The sequence below is a fragment of the Heptranchias perlo genome, chromosome 7 (assembly GCF_035084215.1).
Source record: "Heptranchias perlo isolate sHepPer1 chromosome 7, sHepPer1.hap1, whole genome shotgun sequence".
Taxonomy (NCBI): domain Eukaryota; kingdom Metazoa; phylum Chordata; class Chondrichthyes; order Hexanchiformes; family Hexanchidae; genus Heptranchias; species Heptranchias perlo.
In genome coordinates this window covers 58704222-58730023 of record NC_090331.1, presented here as the reverse complement: position 1 = coordinate 58730023, position 25802 = coordinate 58704222, and the positions used below count along the sequence as shown (strand labels likewise).

The 25802-nt window shown below is 41.5% G+C and overlaps 1 protein-coding gene across 3 annotated transcripts in view; it reads right to left on the bottom strand.

Moving 5' to 3' along the window:
- Positions 1-25802, bottom strand: part of itprid2 (ITPR interacting domain containing 2) — a 145417-nt gene that overhangs the window by 36112 nt on the left and 83503 nt on the right. For all 3 annotated transcript variants that reach the window (XM_067987672.1, XM_067987673.1, XM_067987674.1), the window contains 6 exons: positions 23047-23096; positions 22756-22812; positions 11228-11270; positions 11036-11134; positions 8173-8381; positions 5424-6160 (listed from right to left, as the gene is read on the bottom strand). In XM_067987672.1, the coding sequence (XP_067843773.1) occupies positions 5424-6160; positions 8173-8381; positions 11036-11134; positions 11228-11270; positions 22756-22812; positions 23047-23096 (1195 nt within the window). The remainder of the gene's footprint in view (positions 1-5423; positions 6161-8172; positions 8382-11035; positions 11135-11227; positions 11271-22755; positions 22813-23046; positions 23097-25802) is intronic.

The following is a 25802-nucleotide window of genomic DNA, read 5'->3' as shown; positions in this document are numbered from 1 at the left end:
AACTCTGAGGTACACAGGGATCTGGATGTCCTAGTACATGAATCACAAAAAGTTAGAATGCAGGTTCAGCTAGTGATTAGGAAGGCAAATGGAATGTTGTCATTTATTGGAAGGGGACTGGAATATAAAAGTAGAGATGTTTTGCTACAGTTGTACAGGGCATTGGTGGGACCACATCTAGAATATTGTGTGCAGTTTTGGTCTCCTTATTTAAGAATGGACATAATTACTTTAGAGGCGGTTCAGAGAAGGTTCCCTGGACTGATTCCTGGAATGAGGGGGTTATCTTATGAGGAAAGGTTGGACAAGTTGGGCCTGTATACACTGGAGTTTAGAAGAATGAGAGGTGATCTTATTGAAACATGTAAGATCCTGAGGGACTTGAAGAGGTAGATGCTGAAGGCATGGTCAACGGTGTCAAAGGCTGCAAAGAGGTCAATGAGGGATAATGCACCATGGTCACGGTCACATTGGAGGTCATTTGTGACTTTGGTTAGGGCTGTTTCAGTGCTGTGGCAGAAACTTGATAGGAATGATTCAAACATAGAGTTGCAGGAAAGATGGGCATGGAATAGGGAGGTGACCACATGTTCAAGGACTTGGGAGCAAAGGGAGGTTTGAGATGAGGCTGTGGATTGCAAGGAGAGGTGTCGAGATTAGGTTTTTAGAGGAGGGGGATGATGCTGGCAGTTTTGAAAGCAAGAGGGACAGTACCTGAGGAGAGGGAATCATTTACATTGTCAGCTAATGTGGGGTGTAGAAACGGAAGTTGGCTGGTCAGCAGTTTAATGGAATTGGCGTCAAGAAGGAGGTTTCTCACCGAGATGTCCTTCCTTCTGCACCGAGTAACTTCTCATCCTCGATGATTTCAATCTTTAGCTTAGCTCCCATTGCCCTCACGCCTCTGAATTCACTATCCTCCTGTACCCTCTAAATTAAATTCCCCTCCCCATACTCGCAGATAGCCCCAAGACCTTGTCATCTCCCATGGCCTCTCTACTGTCAGACAAGGCTATATCCGATCATTTCCTCATATCCTTCACCACCCAGATTCCTCTTCCCCTTTCTAACTCTGTTTCCTTCTGTGGTTGTCCCTGGAAACAACTCTTCCCCCAAATGCCTTGCAACTGAACTTTGCAAATCCCAAAAGCCTAGTCTTTGGCCACGTATTCACAATACTGCCCAGCTGTAGATCTGCTTAACCACTCCTTCATGTCATCTTTGACGCTCTTGTCTCGAGCAAGATCCTTAATCTCTTCCATCCTGGTCGATCCCCCTAGTATAGCCCCATTTTCGGTCCTTCAAGTCCAATGGGTACAGGATTCAGCGTATCTGGCACACAACTGGTTTAGCCATATATCACCAGATCTGGTTGGACCACATCAAGCGCTACCAGGCTGCACATTCCAGTGTCAAAATCACACACTAGTCCAGGGTTATCCTGGAATGCAAAGATAACCCCCAGCTCCTTTTCTCCAATACCAACCGTCTCCTTAAACCTCTCTCCCCTCACCTCCAACACCAAGTGTGAGGAGCTCATGGACTTCGTCATTAAGATTGAGACCGTTCATTGAGCTGCCTCTGCTGCTTCAGCCCTTCCCCACTAAGCAAAACCTCCCCCCAAGCTCCCCCTACCCTAAGCCTGAATATATCTGTGGATTAAAATTCAGTAATAATAATTTCTCATCATCTTTAAGCCTCAGGCAATTATAATACCGTAATTGCACAAAAATACACAAACAAGCAGAAAAGCAGGAAATATATACACACCAGACTTAGATTATCCTATGGCACTTAAATAATTCTCGTAATTATTCATTATAAGCTGCAAGAACAGAAAATGTGCTAAATAGTTTATTTGACTATAATGTGTTAGAAAATATGAGTATGGTGAAAGGTATGATACACAATCTGGGCTCAGCTAGGTTTAACAGGAAAGTTTAGTCACTGAAATTTTATGGAATGGCAGTTTGCCAAATTCAATGCTAGCATTTATTTTCAGAGAACAAAACTCAAAACTGTCAGGATTAGACATTTTTGTAATACTGTCAATTTTTCATTTACATTACAAAACTAAATACTTGGTCACATACAATTTTAGTTTCATTTGCAGAATGCAGAATCCCCAGCCTCAAACTGTTGTTGAAGTGGAGTCGATACGTTTTTTAAAGAAAAGAATTAGAAAGTTACTTGAAAAAGGAGATTATTAAAGATGTGGGAAATAGCAAGTAGCTCAAGTGACAAAAAACTTGGGCACAAACCAGAGGGGAAAATGGCCCATTTCTGCGTGGTAACATTGAACAATTCTAAGTTATCTAAAATGTCCCTTGTGTGCACCTGAAAGGTCCCTGTGGCATAAAAGTTAAGGACACTTTTGACCTTCAATAACATTGGTAAAGCACTGCGGATGGTTGATTGTCTCTACAGTTCTTTGTGCACCAAGTGACATACCTCTGTCACAACCTGCATGATTAGCCTGACTCTCCTTATGCACTGCTCCTCCACCAGGCCCAAGTATATATCATAGCAACTCATGAGCCTCTTCTGCCCTCTCGATTTATGGACCTGCCGCATCTCCGTATCCACCATAGTATGTTGGCACTGGTTGCTACATACATAATAACCATCAGAAAATGCCAGCACTAATCACTAATCTCCTGATACTCAAGTCTTCACACTCGTAGCCTTCAATTAAGGTATGTTTCACCTTCTGATAGTCCCCGATTACCATCTCCATTAATACTCATTTTCTGGTGTAGAATGCTGCAGGAATTGAGACATGACCCTTAACAATTTTAACTAACCTTTCTTTCCAACTTTTTCACAAGCCTTGCTAGTACCTGTTTTTAAGGGGTAGGAATGCTCATAGCAGATGATTAAACCACTGTTACTTTCTCCAGTATTTCTATCACATGTTCACCTTTTCACAAAGCAGAGGAATGTCAACTCTCAAATATTTATCAGAATATAAAGAAGTGCAGAGCACATTTAGGATGTGCGATAGGACAGTGGCTTGCTACTCAATTGTATTGATACGTTATATTAAACAAAAAATGATTTAAAATTGCACCTAATGTATACAATCCACAGTTTCTCTTTTTTGTCAAGACCACCATTCATGGCGAAAAACAAATCAGCAAACGATATGTTCAGTTTAAGTTTGTGATTTTGAGTGTGTGGTTCGTCACCAGAACATAAAATACACTAAAGTTTCTGTTTGATATATCACGAATATGGAATTGAATTATGCAAAATTACTGAAGGAATCAGGTCTGTTATAACACCTTTTTGGCAAGAACTAAACAGATTGTTATATAGAACATAACCCAGTATTGTATTTAAAAACATAACCCAGTACTGTATCCAAAAACACAAGTGCTTCAAAATAGTCTTAACGAAACCACAAAGAGAGCCTTAGACAAATGTACGATAAAAAAATAAACATATAAAAATGCAAATATCAGAAGGTGCGTATCAGCTATGGAAATAACATGGTGCGATTTGTGTTCAAACTTGCACTGACAGCTCCAACAGGTTACTCCACTCAACTGGCCAACATTCAAATTGAAAGTGGTATTAAAAAAACAAAAAGACAAAGTCCCAAGGTGGGTTGTTTTACTGCAGCCCAACACCCCAGGTCAGCTTGACTGACAGACATAACATCAACTCTATCACATCTGTATTCTGAAACAAGGGCTGGTCAACAGAAATGAGCAGCCCCAAAATGCTGCAGGAGTCCACACCTAAAATTGTCACCCTGAAAGGATAGCAAGAGGATCGCTCATCTTGAAATTTAAAAAAATCTTTAAAGTTCTCTAGATTCAGGAACTGTCCCTCTAGATTGGAAAATTGCACATGTCACTCTGCTTTTTAAGAAAGGAGAGAGAGGGAAACCGGGGAATTATAGACCAGTTAGCCTAACATCTGTTGTGGGGAAAATGCTGGAGTCTATAATTAAGGACAGGGTGACTGAACACCTCGAGAATTTTCAGTTAATCAGAGAGAGCCAGCATGGATTTGTGAAAGGTAGGTCGTGCCTGACAAACCTGATGGAATTTTTTGAAGAAGTGACTAAAGTAGTGGACAGGGGAATGTCAATGGATGTTATTTATATGGACTTCCAGAAGGCATTTGATAAGGTCCCACATAAGAGATTGTTAGCTAAGTTAGAAGCCCATGGAATCGAGGGAAAAGTACAGACTTGGTTAGGAAGTTGGCTGAGCGAAAGGCGACAGGGAGTAGGGATAATAGGTAAGTATTCACATTGGCAGGATGTTACTAGTGGAGTCCCGCAGGGATGTGTCTTGGGTCCTCAATTATTCACAATATTTATTAACGACTTAGATGAAGGCATAGAAAGTCTCATATCTAAGTTTGCCGATGACACAAAGATTGGTGGCATTGTAAGCAGTGTAGATGAAAACATAAAATTACAAAGGGATATTGATAGATTAGGTGAATGGGCAAAATTGTGGCAAATGGAATTCAATGCAGACAAATGTGAGGTTATTTACTTTGGATCAAAAAAGGATAGAACAGGGTACTTTCTAAATGGTAAAAAGTTAAAAACAGTGGATGTCCAAAGGGACTTAGGGGTTCAGGTTCATAGATCATTGAAGTGTCATGAACAGGTGCAGAAAATAATCAAGGAGGCTAATGGAATGCTGGCCTTTATATCTAGAGGGTAAGAGTACAAGGGGGCAGAAGTTATGCTGCAGCTATACAAAACCCTGGTTAGACCGCACCTGGAGTACTGTGAGCAGTTCTGGGCACCGCACTTTCGGAAGGACATATTGGCCTTGGAGGAAGTGCAGCGTAGGTTTACTGGAATGATACCAGGACTTCAAGGGTTAAGTTACGAGGAGAGATTACACAAATTGGGGTTGCATTCTCTGGAGTTTCGAAGGTTAAGGGGTGATCTGATCGAAGTTTATAAGATATTAAGGGGAACGGATAGGGTGGATAGAGAGAAACTATTTCCACTGGTTGGGGATTCTAGGAGTAGGGGGCACAGTCTAAAAATTGGAGCCAGACCTTTCAGGAGCGAAATTAGAAAACATTTCTACACACAAAGGGTGGTAGAAGTTTGGAACTCTCTTCCACAAACGGCAATTGATACTAGCTCAATTGCTAAATTTAAATGTGAGATAGATAGTTTTTTGGCAACCAAAGGTATTAAGGGATATGGGCCAAAGGCAGGTATATGGAGCTAGATCACAGATCAGCCATAATCTTATCAAATGGCAGAGCAGGCACGAGGGGCTGAATGGCCTACTCCTGTTCCTATGTTCCTATGAGAGTTAAAATGGGACGAGAAACACCTAACATTTACAATGGCTGGAGGGCTGCAGATTAATATTGCAAATAACATGTTTAACAAATCTTTTAAAAACTAAACACAAAACTGTAATGTAACGACTTACCTCTTCTAAATCAAATGAGAATTCCTTCTGCTCCTCCATCAAAGTTTTCACCAGTGGATGCTGAATAGCTGCAGCTGGCCCTTTGTCAGGAGTTGAACACACTGGTCTTGTGCACAAAAACCCTGCACTTTCCTGCTCACTGATGGCTTCAAGTTCCATGTCTGTGGATATATTCAAGTCTTTAATATTAGAAGAATCTGGGAGACCACTCTTCTCATGTGAGCTATTCTCCGTTTCTTCTTTAGTTGGAGCAGCCCCAATCTGCTTGGATTCTGTATGACCATTTGCTATGTTGAATGCATTTTCCTGAGGAATAGATACTGAGGGGCTAAAAGGACCATCACTTCCACCCATCACTTCTTCAGTTACTGGTTTCAGTGAAGGGTCGGTCAAGCTGCGCCATTTCTGCAACCTTACTTCTTTCTTTTGTTTTACCTCCTCTTTGTTCTCATTGTCAGTCCCAGAAGACTGTGATGCTTTTGAATTTTGTGTGTCTGGTGAAATTGTTTGATCACCTGTTTCTGCTGCTTTTACCTGTTGAGCCCCGAGTAAGTTGAGTTTTGTTACGGTCTTCTTTAGTCTAGCAGCTGCATTGTTTCCAATTGCAAGAGCTGGAACTGCAGCTGGCACTTCACCCGTGCTACCAATCCTTTTTATAGGAGCGCCAGTCACTTGAGAATACAGTGAGGAGAATACATTAGCCACTGTTGTGAGAACTTTAATCTGGCGAAACCGACCTATAATTGAAGGGAAGAATTTATTATACAAAGGAAAATACACATGATGCATATTAGGAAGCAACAATACACTGAAGGATTCAACACCAACATAAGCTATAACAGCAGTACCCAAGTCATTTCTCAAAGTCATTCGAATGGTAGACATGCTACATCCTTGAAATATACCCTGCTCTGTATTTTCTTTTTACAATTAGTGCATATAACAGTTGAACTCCTGGGTGAGAGCTATCATGGTAAACAGTAATGAATGGCTGCTAGCCAAAAGCTAATCATGCTATTTGACGTGCCATCATACCACATGAACTGCAGTAGATACTGTTATTACTGCACATCACAGAGAAAAATACCTTAAAGGTATTTGTAAAACAAAACTTGCCAATCTAGTAATCTATGCATTAAGATAACACTTTTTAAGACATTTCAGATCACAGACTTGGAACACAAAGATGACTGAAGTGTTCATGTTTTAACACAAATATAGGAAAGTCTGCTAAAATAGTCAGGCCGAATTGTACAATGAAGTACAAATATCAATGAGCGAGAGAGAAAATCGCCTATTTTCAAAAAAAGGAAACCAGATTTAATGGAAACTAAATAGCCGAGAGAACAGGTGTGTAATATATGCTAGAATCCTTCAGATTTTATTCTACAACACTTTTATGTAACTAGCAGATCTCCTGTGGCAATGCTCAGAACATACCCCTACTGTTTTAAAACAGTGTGTTATCAACAAAGTGTGATAGGGAAAGTGTTTCAGGAAGTAAGTGTGGCACTTCTAGGAAGTGTGCACTACATATGCAAGATTTTTAATGGATCATAGATGTGTACACATACAATACTGATAGATCTTATCGGTTCCTAAAGAAGTTCTCTTGTGCTGGCTCCCAGCCCCACTGCAGTAGAAACTGCCTCACTGATACTGGTGGGCTATTCTACACCACGTTCAGCTTTTCAGATATGGACATTCACAGCTATTTTCTTAAGCACCAATATCTTTCTCAACGATGAAAAGAAAAAAAGTGTCATGAAAGCACGTCATTGCTTGTGCAGAGGTAAGGAGTACTTTAGGCACTCAGCACCCCAACTGCTACGTTTTCTGGGCAATTCTGCCCTCAACGCCAGTGCTACTTAGCATTTACAGTGGAGGCTGAGGCAGGATTGCTTCCAGAGACAAGGCTGAAAACTATCTACTTCGTAAGTGCTGCTACATTTGTCCTGACTGCAGTGTTGTCCGTAGTTAATTCCTCATCTAAATAGTGTATTAAACAAAGGAATTGTTGAAAGGTAGTGAAATGAAAAATCAGAAATAAGAAACACAAAGAACCAGGAAAAGACAATGGGTCTGACTTACATCAAAATGGAAGCAGAAACAAATGTAAAAGAAAACATATTTTGCACTAATGTTACTTCTAACAACTTTGAAGAATAGTAATGTTTTACTTTTATTCTGATAGCAGCACCAAGGAACTGAATTGCTTAAAATCTCTCCCTTTTCTACCTATTCTTATGTACTCCATTACTTTTTTGTGTTTGTTTTGAGAGAGGGGGGGAACTTGTGTTGAAAGTGAGGGTTGTTATTGCTGGAGAATGGAGCAGTTCTCCCGTCCAGTGTCAGCATCAAGTACCTTCAGTCTGGTATAGCATTATCAAAAGTAGACTATAAAACACTTTCAACACTGCCCCAACTCCCACATCAGCCATCCTTGTGGCTTGGAACTGCCAACTTAGTGTCAAATTATGAACAAGTTTGCACTCTGGTACTTATTCTCCCTGAGAACTGGGCCAAGATTCTCCAAGCATCATGCTACTTGGAACACCTGCAGCCATCAGGGATAGGAGATTGACTTGTGTTCAAACATAAATCTCTTTTCCTTTTTTAAATAAACAGGAAGCATGATTAATTCTTTAGAAAATGAATATACAGGTAAACCATCCGTTTAGGTAATGACGGCAGATGTGAAACACACCTCTACAAAATATTAATTCATATGAAAAATTTAAAAACCTACTTGTAAGGGCAAAATTTGGATTGTCCCATTCCATGCGTTGCATTTGAGCATCTAAAAATAGTTTAAAATCTATTCCTCTTGCAAATGATGAAGCATTAAAAAATCGACATGGAATTTTAGATGCAAGGTCAGGTTCATCTGCTCCAAATCCAAGATTATACAGGACATCTTCAGGGTCTTCTTCATAGAGATCCAATAATTCTGAAACACTGAAAATATTAATAAAAATTAGTCTAAAATTTGTTGCATTCAAAAGAATGCAAAAGTGCAGCAAGTAAAAATTATTTAAATATTTAAACAAACTAACTGGAAAAATGAACAAAGACAATTGTGGCTTTGTAGTTCAACCATTAAATTTGTGATTCTTTTGCACAACAACATAAAGTGCCCTTCTCAACTAGGGATGGGCAATAAATGCCAGCCTTGCCAGCGATGCCCACATCCCAGAATGAACAAAATAATTATGCAAATACAATTCATCAGTCACTAGAATTAGGACTATACCATAAATCACATTTTCCCTTTTCATCTGAAGGTATCAACTCTTACTGGGGTATGGCTTGATGGGTGGCAGCAGCCCTCCATTGCTTCCCTTGAGAGGGCACTTTTCGTACGCAAGCTTGTGCAATGAATGTTAGCACGGGGCATTTGACCATGGGGGCATCACAGCTGATCCTGATCCTATTTTTACTTGGTGCTCACCATAACACCAGGCAACACCGGATAGTGTCAGGAGTAGGAGCCCTGGCTGATTTTTCACTCCGTGGCAGGTCAATGGCATTGCCCCAAGTGCTGCCCTAACTGAGATTACTAGCTCACTGAGGTCCTGGAACTGAACGTGGGACTTTCCTGCTCTGTATGATTCAGCTACTCCATTTTAACTGGCTGAATCACTGCGGGTGTGGCTATAAATTTTGTATTTAAAGTGACAAAACATTAATTTTAGTTAATTAGAGCTACTGAAAACATAAGATGGCACATTAAACGCTTTCATATCTTTACATGAAGTGGCGTTCATCTCGCTCCAATGTGTTTTTGTCTTCCACCTTGAAAATCCAGTTAATGGACTTAAAAGTTAGAAACTTTGACCACAAAATACACAGCCCTACCACTAAGGAATGGCAATACGGATGAGTTCACACTTTTGTTCCGTCCCTGATCAGCCAAGTTTAAAAATGTTATTAATACCCTAATACTTATAGTCAGCAAGACAGTTAAACTCGACATGACACATTGTTAATGTGTCATGTCGAGTTTAATGTGTCATGTCAAATGTTTCAGATCTTGAAACATTTACCTGAGGAAGGAGAAAATCTCCGAAAGCTTGTGAATTTAAAATAAAATTGCTGGACTATAACTTGGTGTTGTAAAATTGTTTACAATTGTTAATGTGCACATCGTCAGACAATGCCAGTTCTAGGGAACGTGTAGAATACAGGAAAATTATTCCAATCCTATAACCAAATAGGTTTGAAAGTAAAAGTTGGCTGTACTTAAAAAGACCTGTATTCCATATCTGTAGTATACCAGCAAACAACAGAGATATTGGCCCCGATATTTACGGGGAGGGGGCAGGGCCGACCTTTAGCAGCCGGGAAACACGGAGGTCCTGCCGAATTTAACGGCGAGACCTCATTTGAATTATTTTTCTCTGTTTCCCGCCCAGCAGTAGGTCGCTGTTGGGAGGGAAAGCCCACCCCGGGGGTGAGGATCAGGGGGAAAAAAAAAAGGTCATTTGGGGGGGGGGGGGGTGCAGACAGATCGGGGGGCGGGTTGCAAGGAGATCGCTGGAGGGAGGGGAGCTGAGAGTTCGCAGCAGGTTAGTTTTGGGGGCTGGGGGTAAGCACTCCTGCTCCTCCTGGCCCACAAGCAATGTGGAAAGGCACTTATCTGTTGGATCCGGCAGTTCTCGCCTCCCTTTAGCTGACGGGTTTCCCAAGCCCTGGGAATCCCGGCCCGCAGCCATTAAATCCAAATGGCTGCTAAAATCTGAGGCACACATCTCATTAATATATTTAAATTACTGACCCGCCTCTCGAGAGCAGGTTACTCGCCCGCCCCCCAACCTGCCCCGATTAAACCAGAAGTAGGCAGGTCTGTGGTGGGTTGGTGTCGTGTTCCAGGTTTTTAAGAATTTAACCCTCCACCTGCCCCACCCCCACCCATCCTGGGGGTTTAAAATTCCCCCATTATCACTATATGTAAATGATCAGCAAAAACAAAATACAGATTATAAAACAAATATTATCAACACAATAGACATTTCTTTCTCATTGCAGTCTTGTGATTAAAGATTTTGGATTATTTTTGCAGGAGTGTATTGTGAATAGAAGATTGATGGAAAGCAATGAAGAGAGTTAATAATGGAGAGCGAATGATGTCTGAAATCATATTATGTACTTATTCTGCAAAATAAGGAACTCTATTGTTGTATACACCCTGCTATACAAGGACACAAGTGTTTTCATATGCGACAAAGGCAGGAAAATGAACAGAACACCAACACAAAGTAAAAATTCACATTTTTCCTAAATAACTACTGACTATTTCAAAATGCAAAAATAAAACCAAAGCATTTAAAAAGCTGCAGTATTTACATTGCTGCCCATCCAAAAAGTACTTCCACTGATTTTTCACAACAATGATACAATTAACTGTCCTCATCTAATTTACTGGAAACTTGCGAAGCAAATTTATAACAGCACCGTTTACTCAAGTAAAAAGCATAAATAAACTTCTAGAAATCATTATACATTATACTTCATGTACAAGTACAATACGTTTATGCAGTATTACTGGAAGCATATTCCTCAACTAGTAACAATAATGCTACAGGCCTGCAATTCATTCAACATCACCTTACCTAGACACAGTTGTACTGCTCTTGCCAGAGCCAGTAGAGTTCATACTGTTTCCCATTTGATAAAACTGCTTCCGCTTTTCCTTGGCTGATGTCCCGTGGCTGCAAGGGAGACATTATTGATTAGAAACGTGGAGAAAGACTTCTCAGAAATGGAAGTGAAGAAATACATTGTCTGTTAAAACAGATACTAACCTTGTTGCCGACATCGAGTCGCTACGAGGGTGAAGATAATTAGCTGTGGGTGGAAAGTACAAGATGTGAATTATAGACTTTCTAAGGACATAACTTTTTGATTTAAACACAGAACTGGATACACACAGACATCTAGCTTCGCAACTCAAAAAACAATAACCACTCGTTTACATGCCAGCAGTCAGACGGGTCTGTGTATTGATCAATAACTGCAAATATGGATGTCCTTGGCAAAACAGGGCACAAGCTATTTTACCTCAAGCCCAGCTCCACTTTAAAACTTAAATGGCAACCTTTTCTCACTGCTTATTCGGTTTTTCATATGTTTCATCACATCTGTTTACTTTTTTGAAGAACCTCGCAACATATAAAGTAAAGATAACCTGCACAAAAGTAAAGCTGACTCTACACAGTCTTGCTAAACCTTGAGTAAACTTAGAAAGATGACTTATAAGGATAAGTTTGTGACTTTGCACGCTCGGTGGAAATCTTCAGCCTCCAAAAATGCACATCAGAAATTCCAGGGCTTGCTGTGTATTACGATCAGAAAATCAGGCACCGCATGTGCACCAAAACGCATAAGGTTTCCCACTGGAAGCATGAAGGTGAAAAAGTACCCTTATAATGCCCAAATAATCCTTTTACAATAGGCAAATTTGAGAGGCCAACTGAAGCCTTTTTCTTCCCATTTCCAAAATATCAGGTATATGAAGTATAAACTATTCAATATATAATTTATATTAAATCTATTATGTTGCATGATTAAAAATCAAGAAAGACATCAGAACTCTAAATATACATCATTTCCACCTCCCTTGAAGGCCTAGAGGATAAAGGCAACACCCAATAAATTACTAAGCTATACAGAGCAAAAGATCCCAGGTTAAATCTTTAATCTGTGTGGATTTAGATGATCTCAGTCAGCAAAGCTGTTGTGCTGCCACAACTAGCCTCAAGGCAGTTGGCTGGGCAGAAAGAAATAGACAAGCAGAATTCCCACTTGATCATTTTCCAGTGACTCATCCTGAAAAGTGTGCACATGTAAAATATCAGGTGAGAATAGATTAGAGCTTGGTTGTGATACCTACCATGGACAAACAGTTAACAAAAACGTTCACTAATCAGGCTCACGTGAAGAACTGCTTGACGACATCATCCACAGACCTGGGGTCAATTTACCCCAATAACATCCAGCTCTATCACTCCACCACTTCTCTCAACCCTTCCACTGCCTTTGTTCTGTCAAACTATTTATCAGACATCCAGTCTTGGAAAAGCCACAATTTCCCCCAGCTATTGTCTTCAGCTCCTCACAAAAAATGAATCTCCTCGCCACCAACTCCATCATCCTTCCTGGCCATTTTCTCAGGCTGAACCAGACTGTTTGCGACCTTGGCATCCCCATTCGACCCCAAGCCGAGCTTCCAAACCCATATCCCTTCCATCACAAATATTGCCTACTTCCACCTCCATAACATTATGCAACTCCACCCTCATCCATGCATTTGTCACTCCAGACTCAACCATTCTAGTGCTCGTCTGACACCGCCCCCCCCTCCAAACTTCAGCTTATCCAAATCTCTGCTGTCCATACCCCATATCAAGTCCTGCTCACCCAACAGCCATCCTCACTGACCTAACATTGGCTCTCGGTCCCCCAACCTCAAATTTAAAATTCTGATCCGCCTGTTTAAAGTCCTTCATGACCTCACCCCTCTCTATCTCTATAACTTCCTACAGCACTGCAATCCCACCCCGCTCCAAACTTTCCATTCCTCTGGTTCTAGCCTTTTTTTAAAAAAATGGGGGATATAGATTGGGATAAGCAGACAAGCTCATGTGAGAAAGATAGCGAATTTCTTGAATGTGTTCAGGACATATTAGATTTAATAATAAGTAATGAGCCAGATTTAGTTTAACAGCCTAACGGTGTGCGAACATTTATCTAATAGCGATCATAAGATGATTGAGCTCAATGTTGTGTTGGAAAGGGAGAAACCTGAATCGGCTACTAAGATCCAAAATTTAGGTAAGGCCGACTTCAATGGGATGAGACAGAGATTGTCCACAGTAAACTGGGCAAATCGACAGACAATCAGTGGGAGGCGTTCAAACAAGAATTTAACGTGATTCTGAACCAGTTTATACCCCAAGGGGCAAGAAGTCTACTTAACAAAAAAAAAAGCATACAAAAATCCAAAAAATAGCACAGATCCTGGTGACAGAGCGATACAAAGAACAGCAAAGGGTGACGAAACAGATAGTAAGAGCTACAAAAAGGGAGTATGAAAAGAAACTTGCAAGGGATATCAAAATCAACACAAAAACTTTTTAGAATTTTATTAGGAAAAAGCAATATGGGCCCTTTTAAAAACTGATAATGGTGATATTATAAATGAAAAAAAACAAAATGGCGGACATGTTAAATAATTACTTTGCTTCAGTATTTACAGTAGAGAAAGAGGATAGAATGCTGGATACCCCAAGAAAACTAATTTTGAATCAGGGACGGGGACTCACCATAATTAACGTACGCAAATCAACAGTAATGAAGAAAATAATGGCACTAAAGAGTGACAAATCCCTAGGACCAGATGGTTTCCATCCCAAGGTTTTAAAGGAATTAGGTGGGAACATTGCAGAAGCCCCAACTATAATCTCCCAAAGTTCTCTTGATTCAGGAACCGTTCCTTTAGATTGGAAAATAGCGGAGTGACAGGTGCAATTTAAGAAAGGTGAGTCAGGGAAACCAGGGAATTATAGGCCAGTTAGTTTAACATCTGTTGTCGGGAAATTACTAGAGTCTATATTTAAGGATAAAGTGACTGAACACCTTGAAAATTTTCAGCTGATCAGAGACAGCCAGCATGGATTTTTAGAGGGTAGGTCATGCCTGATGAACCTGACTGAATTTTTTGAAGAGTTGACTAAAGTAGTGGACAGGGGGAATGTCTATGGATGTTGTTTATATGGACTTCCAGGAGGCATTCGATAAAGTCCCTCATAAGAGAGTGTTAGCTAAAGTTGAAGCTCATGAAATTGAGGGCAAATTATTGACCTGGTTAAGAAATCGGCTGAACGGCAGGAGACAGAGAGTAGGGATAATGGGCAAGTACTCAAATTGGCAGGATGTGACTAGTGGTGTCCCACAGGGATCTGTGTTGGGGCCTCAACTATTCACTGTATTTATCAACGACTTAGATGACCGGATAGAGAGCCACATATCCAAGCCAGATAGCATTGTAAGCAATGTAGATGGAAGGATAAAATTAGAGAGATATTAATAGATTAAATGAATGGGTAAAACTGTGGCAAATGGATTTCAATGTAGGCAAGTGTGAGGTCATCCACTTTGGACCTAAAAAGGATAGATCAGAGTACTTTCTAAATGGTGAAAAGCTCGAAACAGTGAAGGCCCAAAGAGACTTAGGGGTCCATGTACATAGATCATTAAAATGTCATGGGCAGGTGCAGAAAATAATCAAAAAGGCTAATGGAATGTTGGCCTTTATATCGGATGGCCCAACTAGAGAGGGGGCAAAACTTGACCTCCTCTTGGGAAATAACGAAGGACAGGTGACAGAAGTGTTAGTGAGGGATCACTTTGGGACCAGTGATCATAATTCCATTAGTTTCAAGATAGCTATGGAGAATGATAGGTCTGGTCCAAAAGTTAAAATTCTAAATTGGGGAAGGGCCAATTTTGATGGTATTAGACAGGAACTTTCAGAAGTTGATTGGGAGAGTCTGTTGGCAGGCAAAGGGACGTCTGGTAAGTGGGAGGCCTTCAAAAGTGTGTTAACCAGGGTTCAGGGTAAGCACATTCCTTATAAAGTGAAGGGCAAGGCTGGAAGAAGTAGGGAACCTTGGATGACTCGGGAGATTGAGGCCCTAGTCAGAAAGAAGAAGGAGGCATATGACATGCATAGGCAGCTGGGATCAAGTGGATCCCTTGAAGAGTATAGTGATTGCCGGAGTAGAGTTAAGAGAGAAATCAGGAGGGCAAAAAGGGGACATGAGATTGCTTTGGCAGATAAGGCAAAGGAGAATCCAAAGAGCTTCTATAAATACATAAAGGGCAAAAGAGTAACTAGGGAGAGAGTAGGGCCTCTTAAGGATCAACAAGGTCATCTATGTGCGGAACCACAAGAGATGGGTGAGATCCTAAATGAATATTTCGCATCGGTATTTACGGTTGAGAAAGGCATGGATGTTAGGGAACTTGGGGAAATAAATAGTGATGTCTTGAGGAGTGTACATATTACAGAGAGGGAGGTGCTGGAAGTCTTAACGCGCATCAAGGTAGATAAATCTCCGGGACCTGATGAAGTGTATCCCAGGACGTTATGGGAGGTTAGGGAGGAAATTGCGGGTCCCCTAGCAGAGATATTTGAATCATCGACAGCTACAGGTGAGGTGCCTGAAGATTGGAGGGTAGCAAATGTTGTGCCTTTGTTTAAGAAGGGCGGCAGGGAAAAGCCTGGGAACTACAGACCGGTGAGCCTGACATCTGCAGTGGGTAAGTTGTTAGAGGGTATTCTGAGAGACAGGATCTACGGGCATTTGGAGAGGCAGGGACTGATTAGGAACAGTCAGCATGGTTTTGTGAGAGGAAAATCATGTCTCACGAATTTGATTGAGTTTTTTGAAGGGGTAACCAAGAAGATAGATGAGGGCTGTGCAGTAGACGTGGTCTACATGGACTTTAGCAAAGCCTTTGACAAGGTACCGCATGGTAGGTTGTTACATAAGGTTAAATCTCACGGGATCCAAGGTGAGGTAGCCAATTGGATACAAAATTGGCTTGACGACAGAAGACAGAGGGTGGTTGCAGAGGGTTGTTTTTCAAACTGGAGGCATGTGACCAGCGGTGTGCCTCAGGGATCGGTGCTGGGTCCGCTGTTATTTGTTATTTATATTAATGATTTGGATGAGAATTTAGGAGGCATGGTTAGTAAGTTTGCAGATGACACCAAGATTGGTGGCATTGTGGACAGTGAAGAAGGTTATCTAGGATTGCAATGGGATCTTGATAAATTGGGCCAGTGGGCCGATAAATGGCAGATGGAGTTTAATTTAGATAAATGTGAGGTGATGCATTTTGGTAGATCGAATCGGGCCAGGACCTACTCCGTTAATGGTAGGGCGTTGGGGAGAGTTATAGAACAAAGAGATCTAGGAGTACAGGTTCATAGCTCATTGAAAGTGGAGTCACAGGTGGATAGGGTGGTGAAGAAGGCATTCAGCATGCTTGGTTTCATTGGTCAGAACAATGAATACAGGAGTTGGGATGTCTTGTTGAAGTTGTACAAGACATTAGTTAGGCCACACTTGGAATACTGTGTACAGTTCTGGTCACCCTATTATAGAAAGGATATTATTAAACTAGAAAGAGTGCAGAAAAGATTTACTAGGATGCTACCGGGACTTGATGGTTTGACTTATAGGGAGAGGTTGGATAGACTGAGACTTTTTTCCCTGGAGAGTAGGAGGTTTAGGGGTGATCTTATAGAAGTCTATAAAATAATGAGGGGCATAGATAAGGTAGATAGTCAAAATCTTTTCCCAAAGGTAGGGGAGTCTATAACGAGGGGGCATAGATTTAAGGTGAGAGGGGAGAGGGGAGAGATACAAAAGGGTCCAGAGGGGCAATTTTTTCACTCAAAGGGTGGTGAGTGTCTGGAACGAGCTGCCAGAGGCAGTAGTAGAGGCGGGTACAATTTTGTCTTTTAAAAAGTATTTGGACAGTTACATGGGTAAGATGGGTATAGAGGGATATGGGCCAAGTGCAGGCAACTGGGACTAGCTTAGTGGTATAAACTGGGCGACATGGACATGTTGGGCCGAAGGGCCTGTTTCCATGTTGTAAACTTCTATGATTCTATCTAGAGGACTGGAATACATGGGGGTAGAAGTTATGCTACAGCTATACAAAGCCTTGATTAGACCATACCTGGAGTACTGTGTTCAGTTCTAGGCACCGCACCTTAGGAAGGATATATTGGCCTTGGAGGGAGTGCAGCACAGATTTACTAGAATGATACCTGGACTCCAAGGGTTAAATTACAAGGAGAGATTACGTAAACTAGGGCTGTATTCCCTGGAATTAAGAAAATTAAGGGGTGCTTGATTGAAGTTTTCAAGATATTAAGGGGAACTGATAGGGTAGATAGAGAGAAACAATTTCCACTGGTTGGGGAGTCCAGAACTCGGGGACATAATCTAAAAATTAGAGCCAGGACTTTCAGGAGTGAAGTTAGGAAACACTTCTACACGCAAAGGGTGGTAGAAGTCTGGAACACTCCTCTGCAAATGGCAGTTGGTGCTAGCTCAATTGTTAATTTTAAATCTGAGATTGATAGATTTTTGTTAACCAAAAGGTATTAAGGGATATGGGGCTAAGGTGGGTATATGGAGTTAGGTCACAGATCAGCCACTGAATGGTGGAACAGGGTCGAAGGGCTAAACAGCCTATTCGTGTTCTTATGTTCCTAGCCTCTTTTGCAACTCCCTCTCTCTCCATACCATCATTAGCAGTAATGGCTTCAAACACTTGGACCACAAGCTATAGAATTCCTTCTCTCACCCCTCCCTCACCGCCTTTATGACCCTCCTTATAACCCACCTTTTTGACCAAGCTTCTGGTCACCCTTCTTAATATCTCCTTTCTTAGCTCAGTGTTGATTTTTTTGATTATGCCTCTATAATGCCTAGGGACATTTTTCCACATTAAAGGCACTATAAAAATGCAAGTTGTTCTCGTTCGTTGCTGCTGCTTCAGCTGTGGAACTGTAGCCCAACAATGGTCAGCATCTTCAGGAGAGGAGAGGAGGAAAGTACATATGATTGCAAAAATATAATACAACTTACGGATCTCCCATGATATTGTTGATGGATATTCTTGGGTCTGGAGCACTGTTGTGATGTTTAGCTGCTAATCTGACCTGTGCCTTTTTTTGAATATTGTTTTGCATTTGTGAGACATCTGGTATGTGATGGTTGTGAGTTGGGTGCAAGAAACAATAGGATATCTGGTGCATGATGGACACACCCTAGGTGCAGGAGCGATCATTATAAACTGCCACATTGAGAGATTTTTACCTAGTTGACCTGGAAGGGATTTTTACTTTTAAGTCATAAATTGTTTTGATATAAAGTCAGGTTCAGAAACAAAGGCTTAATTGCCAGAGGCCAGCATGGTTTTCTGATTTGATAGCAAAAAGCCTGGAGCCACTAAAACAAAGGAGAGCTGGGATTTTGACCAGCCCTCCTGAAGAGAAATGGATTTGCCATTAAAATCAATGATGTATATCAGTTTGTGCAATCCAACATCTCCAGAGAAATTTGCACCTGTTGGGAGTGGTTTCATTGACACAGCCAAGAACATGTTTTAGCTGAACATGTGCCATGGGTGGTTCCTGATTTGAGGCGGCAGTTTTTATTAGCAGTGCAATGAGTCAATCGTCAACACAGAGAACTCAGAGAAAGACAGAGATCAAGCTTTGTATTTTCCCCTCTCTCTCTGGGTTCTGACAAAGAGTCATAAAGCTGAACCGTTAACCCTATTTTCCCCTCTCCATGGAAGCTGTCTGATTTGATGAGTGTTTCCAGCCATTACCGGCTTTTATTAATGTTTTAGAAACAGTCAGAGAGGTCTCATTTTCTAATCAGCCAATGAGCTTCATCAATCCAGGCTAAGAACAGACATATCCTTTAAGAGAAAGGTTAGTGTTGGCTGGGTACAGGGATTGCTGTCTTGTCAAGGGAGAATAGCCCATTAACAAGCATATTTTGTTATTATTCATTTTATGAGGAGTGATATAAAATAAATTGTATTTCACTGAAACCATATTCAATCATGCGTTTTGTGTAAAATAAACCAGTTTGTCGGTTTACAATTGACCTCATCTCACTAGATGACATCAGTCTGCCTACCAAAAGGCAAGAGAAATGTACTGAGGTACAGAATTCAGTACTCACAATAACTGGTCTTATTATTACAGCCCTTTTCTGTCAATAGGAGATTGTATCAGCTTAGTGGAATGTGTTATAATTTTATATTTGATTAACAAATTATTAGCCATAACTAAGATTGTTAGAAATTAAAGTCACTGTAAAGTTGAGTTCCAACTGAATATGTTGAGCTTTAAAGATCTTAAGCAGTTCTATAATGAGTGTTCCAATATCTAGTGCAGATCCAAAATTTGTAACACAGATACATTGCTCTCGGAATTGAAACTCCATTGTCAGAGGTCAAAAGTTCAAATCTCAGTTTCAATCATATAAACTTGCATACTCTTGTTGCATTCAAAAACACCTCAGAATACCAGCAGAACTCCTTTTTTCCAAAAGAAACTTTTCATTTCACATTTATTTTATGCCACAGACATTCCATGTTGTAGCAGCCTTGTTCAAGACTGATACAATTCTGTGCGACAAACAAGAGTAGAGGAAAATATAATTGGCATAAACAGTAATCAGAAATTGAAAGCGATACTTCCCATAAATTAAGGAACCAGACTGTTTTTATGCATTTACAAACTCAGTTGATTTGTATAAGCAGTTGAAATATAGTTTACATCTCATACGGGAATCAAGTTAAAGCCTTAAACGCAAGGCACTTCCTCTTCGAAGAAACCCTCCAATTGTATAAGCCGACCACACAGTAATCAGGAAAGGGATAACTTTTGATATCACAGCCACACAAACAGGAGATCGTTCAGATTCTGTTCCTGTAGCTGTGTCAGCATGCAGTTTTTCTTGGCCATTCTTCCTTAACTTGTCAAAACATGTAAATATTTTAGGCGCAGGAGAGTCATGTTTAACCAACCATTCGTAATCAGTAAGGTCGGCATTCCAATAATAAATTCCACTGCGTTATAATTCCTAAAATGCATACATGATATTAAATGAAAATTTGGCTAACTGTTTGCTGAGCAGCAAAATCATTCTGCAGTTTGAACAATCCAGTTGTAGCATTGAAACAGCATAAACATAATGGGAAGATCAAACCCCATCACAAGGTAACAACTCCATTCTCTGCACACTCATTTCCAGACGTCAATAGTGAGATTGAGAAACAAATTAAGTATGGGGAGGAGGAACCAGTTTTTAAATATTGTACTCCAGGCAGTTGGCGGGCAGTCTTAAAATGGCTCTTAGACCTAATTCACCAGGTTTGTTGCACATTAGAGAATTCACGTGTGGCATTACAGAGCAGTGGGACATAGGATTCTCTCTTGTGATTTCCCCCATATCAGGGTTTCTGACCTCAAAATAGTGCCATGAAGAAGAGGAAAAATAAATGTTCAATAGACAGTCCTTTCATCCTGGGCTTGAGTTGGAATCCAGCTCAAATTTATGGGATGAAAATCATCTCTCTGCAGGTCGGTAAATGTCCTTACATTAAACCCAGTTCTTAGTTGGCATGAGTAAGTGGTGCTTACTCATCAATAACCTGCTCACCGATGCTCAGTTTGGGTTCGGCCAGGACCACTCGGCTCCAGACTTCACTTACGGCCTTGGTCCAAACATGGACAAAAGAGCTGAATTCAAGGTGAGGTGAGAGTGACAGCCCTTGACATCAAGGTAGCATTTGACCGAGTGTGGCACCAAAGAGCCATAGTAAAATTGAAGTCAATGGGAATCAAGGGGAAAACTCTCCAGTGGCTGGAGTCATACCCAGCACAAAGGAAGATGGTAGTCGTTGTTGGAGGCCAATCATCTCAGCCCCAGGACATTGCTGCAGGAGTTCCTCAGGGCAGTGTCCTAGGCCCAACCATCTTCAGCTGCTTCATCAATGACTTTCCCTTCATCATAAGGTCAGAAATGGGGATGTTTGTTGATGACTGCACAGTGTTCAGTTCCATTCGCAACCGCTCAGATAATGAAGCAGTCCGAGCCCGCATGCAGCAAGACCTGGACAACATCCAGGCTTGGGCTCATAAGTGGCAAGTAACATTCGCGCCAGACAAGTGCCAGGCAATGACCATCTCCAACAAGAGAGAGTCTAACCACCTCCCCTTGACATTCAACGACATTACCATCACCAAATCCCCCACCATCAACATCCTGGGGGTCACCATTGACCAGAAACTTAACTGGACCAGCCATATAAATACTGTGGCTACAACAGCAGGTCAGGGGCTGGGTATTCTGCAGCGAGTTACTCACCTCCTGACTCCCCAAAGCCTTTCCACCATCTACAAGGCACAAGTCAGGAGTGTGATGGAATACTCTCCACTTGCTTGGATGAGTGCAGCTCCAACAACACACAAGAAGCTCGACACCATCCAGGACAAAGCAGCCTGCTTGATTGGCACCCCATCCACCACCCTAAACATTCACTCCTTTCATCACCGGCACACCGTGGCTGCAGTGTGTACCATCCACAGGATGCACTGCAGCAACTCACCAAGGCTTCTTCGACAGCACTACCCAAACCCACGACCTCTACCACCTAGAAGGACAAGGACAGCAGACACATGGGAACAATACCACCTGCACATTCCCCTCCAAGTCACACACCATCCCGACTTGGAAATAGATCACCGTTCCTTCATCGTCGCTGGGTCAAAATCCTGGAACTCCCTTCCTAACAGCACTGTCGGAGAACCTTCACCACTCGGACTGCAGGGTTCAAGGCGGCGGCTGATCACCACCTTCTCAAGGGCAATAAATGCTGGCCTCGCCAGCGATGCCCACATCCTATGAATGAATAAAAAAAAGAGAACCTACAGTACAACACTGTCCATAATCTGGCACTAATGGGCATTAAACTGGCAGTCTCACTCAGAGACATCAAGAATGGCTAATGTGTAAATTGGACATATCAGCTGAGAACTATAGGATGTTTATCTAAAATTGTGATTAAGGCAACCTGTCAAGTCAGAGCAGAAAGAGCTTTAATCTTCATCAAGTTTGGTCTATATATGACCTGGAGAGCTCATTGCTGCCAAAGGTACAAAAGTGAGACGGTAGCTCTCTTGTGTCGAGGTGGACCTTCATCTTAATTATGGTAAAAATTAAAGGAAAAGCCACCCCGGGTCACACTCCCACATCTCCTAACTGCAGCTTCAAAATGGCATAGGTAAAGGCTTAAAAATAGGTTGCCCAGTTCCCTAAATGCAACATGGCACAAGACCGCTGTGGAAAGAAGGATTGGTATCCTTCTAAGTTTAAAATCTATTTCTAAGGCAAGTCGTAGAAAATGGAATTGACGATATTTCAGTGACAGTTCTGGAACTTTTCCTTCTTCTATTGTCATGCACCATACATTAACATGAGCATTTCCCACTTAATAAATTCCAATGTTTATGCAACGGCTACACAAGTGTTAACTTCCAGATATAAAGGAAACCTAATCAACAGCAATGTTTCTGAGCTACAATCAACTTCAGCAACAACTTGCAATTAAATAGACAGAAGGTATGAATGACACTTCTTGTTAAATTGTAACTCACAGATTTAACAGGCTAACACAATACAAAAAATATTACTGTACATCCTCCATCACAAAACATACCCACCTTCTGCACCCAGCGACAGGTCATCCTCAAAGCTACATCCATTTTTTGTAACTGCGCCTGTTGAGACAGCCACATGCTTAAGTGAGTGTAAACCTTTTAAGTTTACCTTTCATTTCTCAAAACTCTTTGCTTTTGTTTACATCAAAATTCTGCTTAGGTTACATTTTTTAAAGCTTTGAAGCTGAAAGATAAAATTACAATAGCAAAGAAATCACACCTATTAGATGGCTATTAGCACAACAGGTTTTCTACCAATCCAAAACAACATCTATTGGTAAGAAACAAACTTACCCTTCAATGGTAGATGGCTTTGTTCATCCAAAGATGCCCCTAATGGTGTTCTGTAACCACACAATAAAAGTTTAATAAACAAGTTTTTCTTTTAATGTGTATAAATGCATGCTCTACCCACAAAGAAACAAAAAGAAAAGCAGATGAAGGAATAGTTAGCATTGACAACAGCTTATACTTTATAATTAAGAAACGGCTTTGGCGGAGAGGATAACCCTGGGCTAACTAAAGCTTCTCTTGCCAGTGGTTTATGACCAGCAGTAAATTTACCACCTACTGATACACACAAGACCTGTTACCTTACAAATGTTCACTTTATTGAAAACAAAAATGGGAGCAATAAAAAGCTACCGGCTAATGGAATACATCTTTCTCATCAGGCACAATGCATTGTGCTACACCATGTAAGATTTAACTTGCATTCCAAGGACAACACAGTAGCCTCCTCCTGCACCTGTGCAGCACTTTTAATTGAGGAAACTAAGAAATGTGACGACAACTTGGGGGGAGCTAAAAAGGCGTTATTATTGCTTTGTAAATCCTTTTCCATATTTGTCAAAGACTGCAACATATGTTTTTTTTAAATTCATTCATGGGATGTGGGCTGACGAAGCCAGCATTTATTGCCCATCCCTAATTGCCCTCAAGAAGGTGGTGGTGAGCCGCCTTCTTGAACTGCGGCCATCCATGCGGTGAAGGTTCTCCCACAGTGCCGTTAGGAAGGGAGTTCCAGGATTTTGACCCAGCGACAACAAAGGAACGGCGATATATTTCCAAGTCGGGATGGTGTGTGACTTGGAGGGGAACGTGCAGGTGGTGTTCCCATGTGCCTGCTGCCCTTGTCCTTCAAGGTGGTAGAGGTCGCGGGTTTGGGTGGTGCTGTCGAAGAAGCCTTGGCGAGTTGCTGCAGTGCATCCTGTGGATGGTACACACTGTAGCCACTGTGCGCCAGTGTTGGAGGCAGCGAACGGTTAGGGTGGTGGATGGGGTGCCAATCAAGCAGGCTGCTTTGTCCTGGATGGTGTCAAGCTTTCTTGAGTGTTGTTGGAGCTGCACTCATCCAGGCAAGTGGAGAATATTCCATCACACTCCTGACTTGTGCCTTGCAGATGGTGAGTCACTCGCTGCAGAATACCCAGCCTCTGACCTGCTCTTGTAGCCATGGTATTTATATGGCTGGTCCAGTTAAGTTTCTGGCCAATAGTGACCCCCAGGATGTTGAAGGTGGGGGATTTGGTGATGTTAATGCCGTTGAATGTCAAGGGGAGATGGTTAGACTCTCTCTTGTTGGAGATGGTCATTGCCTGGCACTTGTCTGGCGCAAATGTTACTTGCCACTTCTCAGCCCAAGCCTGGATGTTGTCCAGGTCTTGCTGCATGCGGGCACGAACTGCTTCATTATCTGAGGGGTTGTGAATGGAACTGAACACTGTGCAATAATCAGCGAACATCCCCATTTATGATGGAGGGAAGGTCATTGATGAAGCAGCTGAAGATGTTTGGGCCTAGGACGCTGCCCTGAGGAACTCCTGCAGCAATGTCCTGGGGCTGAGATGATTGGCCTCCAACAACCACTACCATCTTCCTTTGTGCTAGGTATGACACCAGCCACTGGAGAGTTTTCCCCCCGATTCCCATTGACTTCAATTTTACTAGGGCTCCTTGGTCCCACAATCAGTCAAATGTTGCCTTGATGTCAAGGGCAGTCACTCTCACCTCACTTCTGGAATTCAGCTCCTTTGTCCATGTTTGGACCAAGGCTGTAATGAGGTCTGGAGCCAAGTGGTCCTGGCAGAACCCGAACTGAGCATCGGTGAGCAGGTTATTGGTGAGTGAGTGCCGCTTGATGGAAGCTGTCGTCGACAGTGCTATCACTTTGCTGATAATATCATGGTTTGCATTGAAATATGTCACTGCATTTCAGCCATGTCATTACAAAGAAAATTGTGCACATTTTTACTGCCTCCTCAGCAATCAAGGCAGCACCTCTTTAAATTTTCCTCATTTCCTAGCACATATATAGTGCAAATCATAGAAAATCCTCATTGTTCTTTAATCCAGCAGCCATGGTAATTAATATTTAATAGTTATTTCTATGCTAATCTGGTTAGTTTGTCTTGCACAACTGACAAAGAAATGGCTGAATTACAACTGTACAAACAAATTGGGCCAGATTTTGCTCACCGTTAATAATGCCTCACCGTTATTTATGTGCAAATCGAACAGTAACTTCCAGTGACCACACATGCACAGTTAAACGTGGAAATCGCAAAGTTGCTATTCGAGATGCATGCTCCTTCAAAAAGCTGTGTGAAAACGGCATCTCAACAGCTGGCTCACCGTTCAAATTAATTGAACAGCATGAAGTTCCTCTACTGGTATCGTAGATATGGACTAAACGCGCCAAAAAAAGTTAAGTCAAGTCATTTCAAGTCTTAATACCCTTTTAATGGCGTGGTAAGTCTTAATTACTGCCTAACAACATCTCTGGCACTGAAAATTAACTTTTACAAGTGTGGAGACTCATTCGTTCAGATTTTAATTATTGTTGAACATTTAAAAGAAAACTGAAATACTTTTTTAAAAACTTTTTCTTTCTCTTTTTTATCTCTGTCCCTTAATTCAATCTTTCTTACCCTCGCGTTATTTTGCTTTCTGTGCCTGATTTGACGTTGAATTCACCATTCTAATTTACACTGCTTGGTTCAGCGCGGTTATTAACAATTCTTCAATCTGATTGGTTAAGGAGATACACA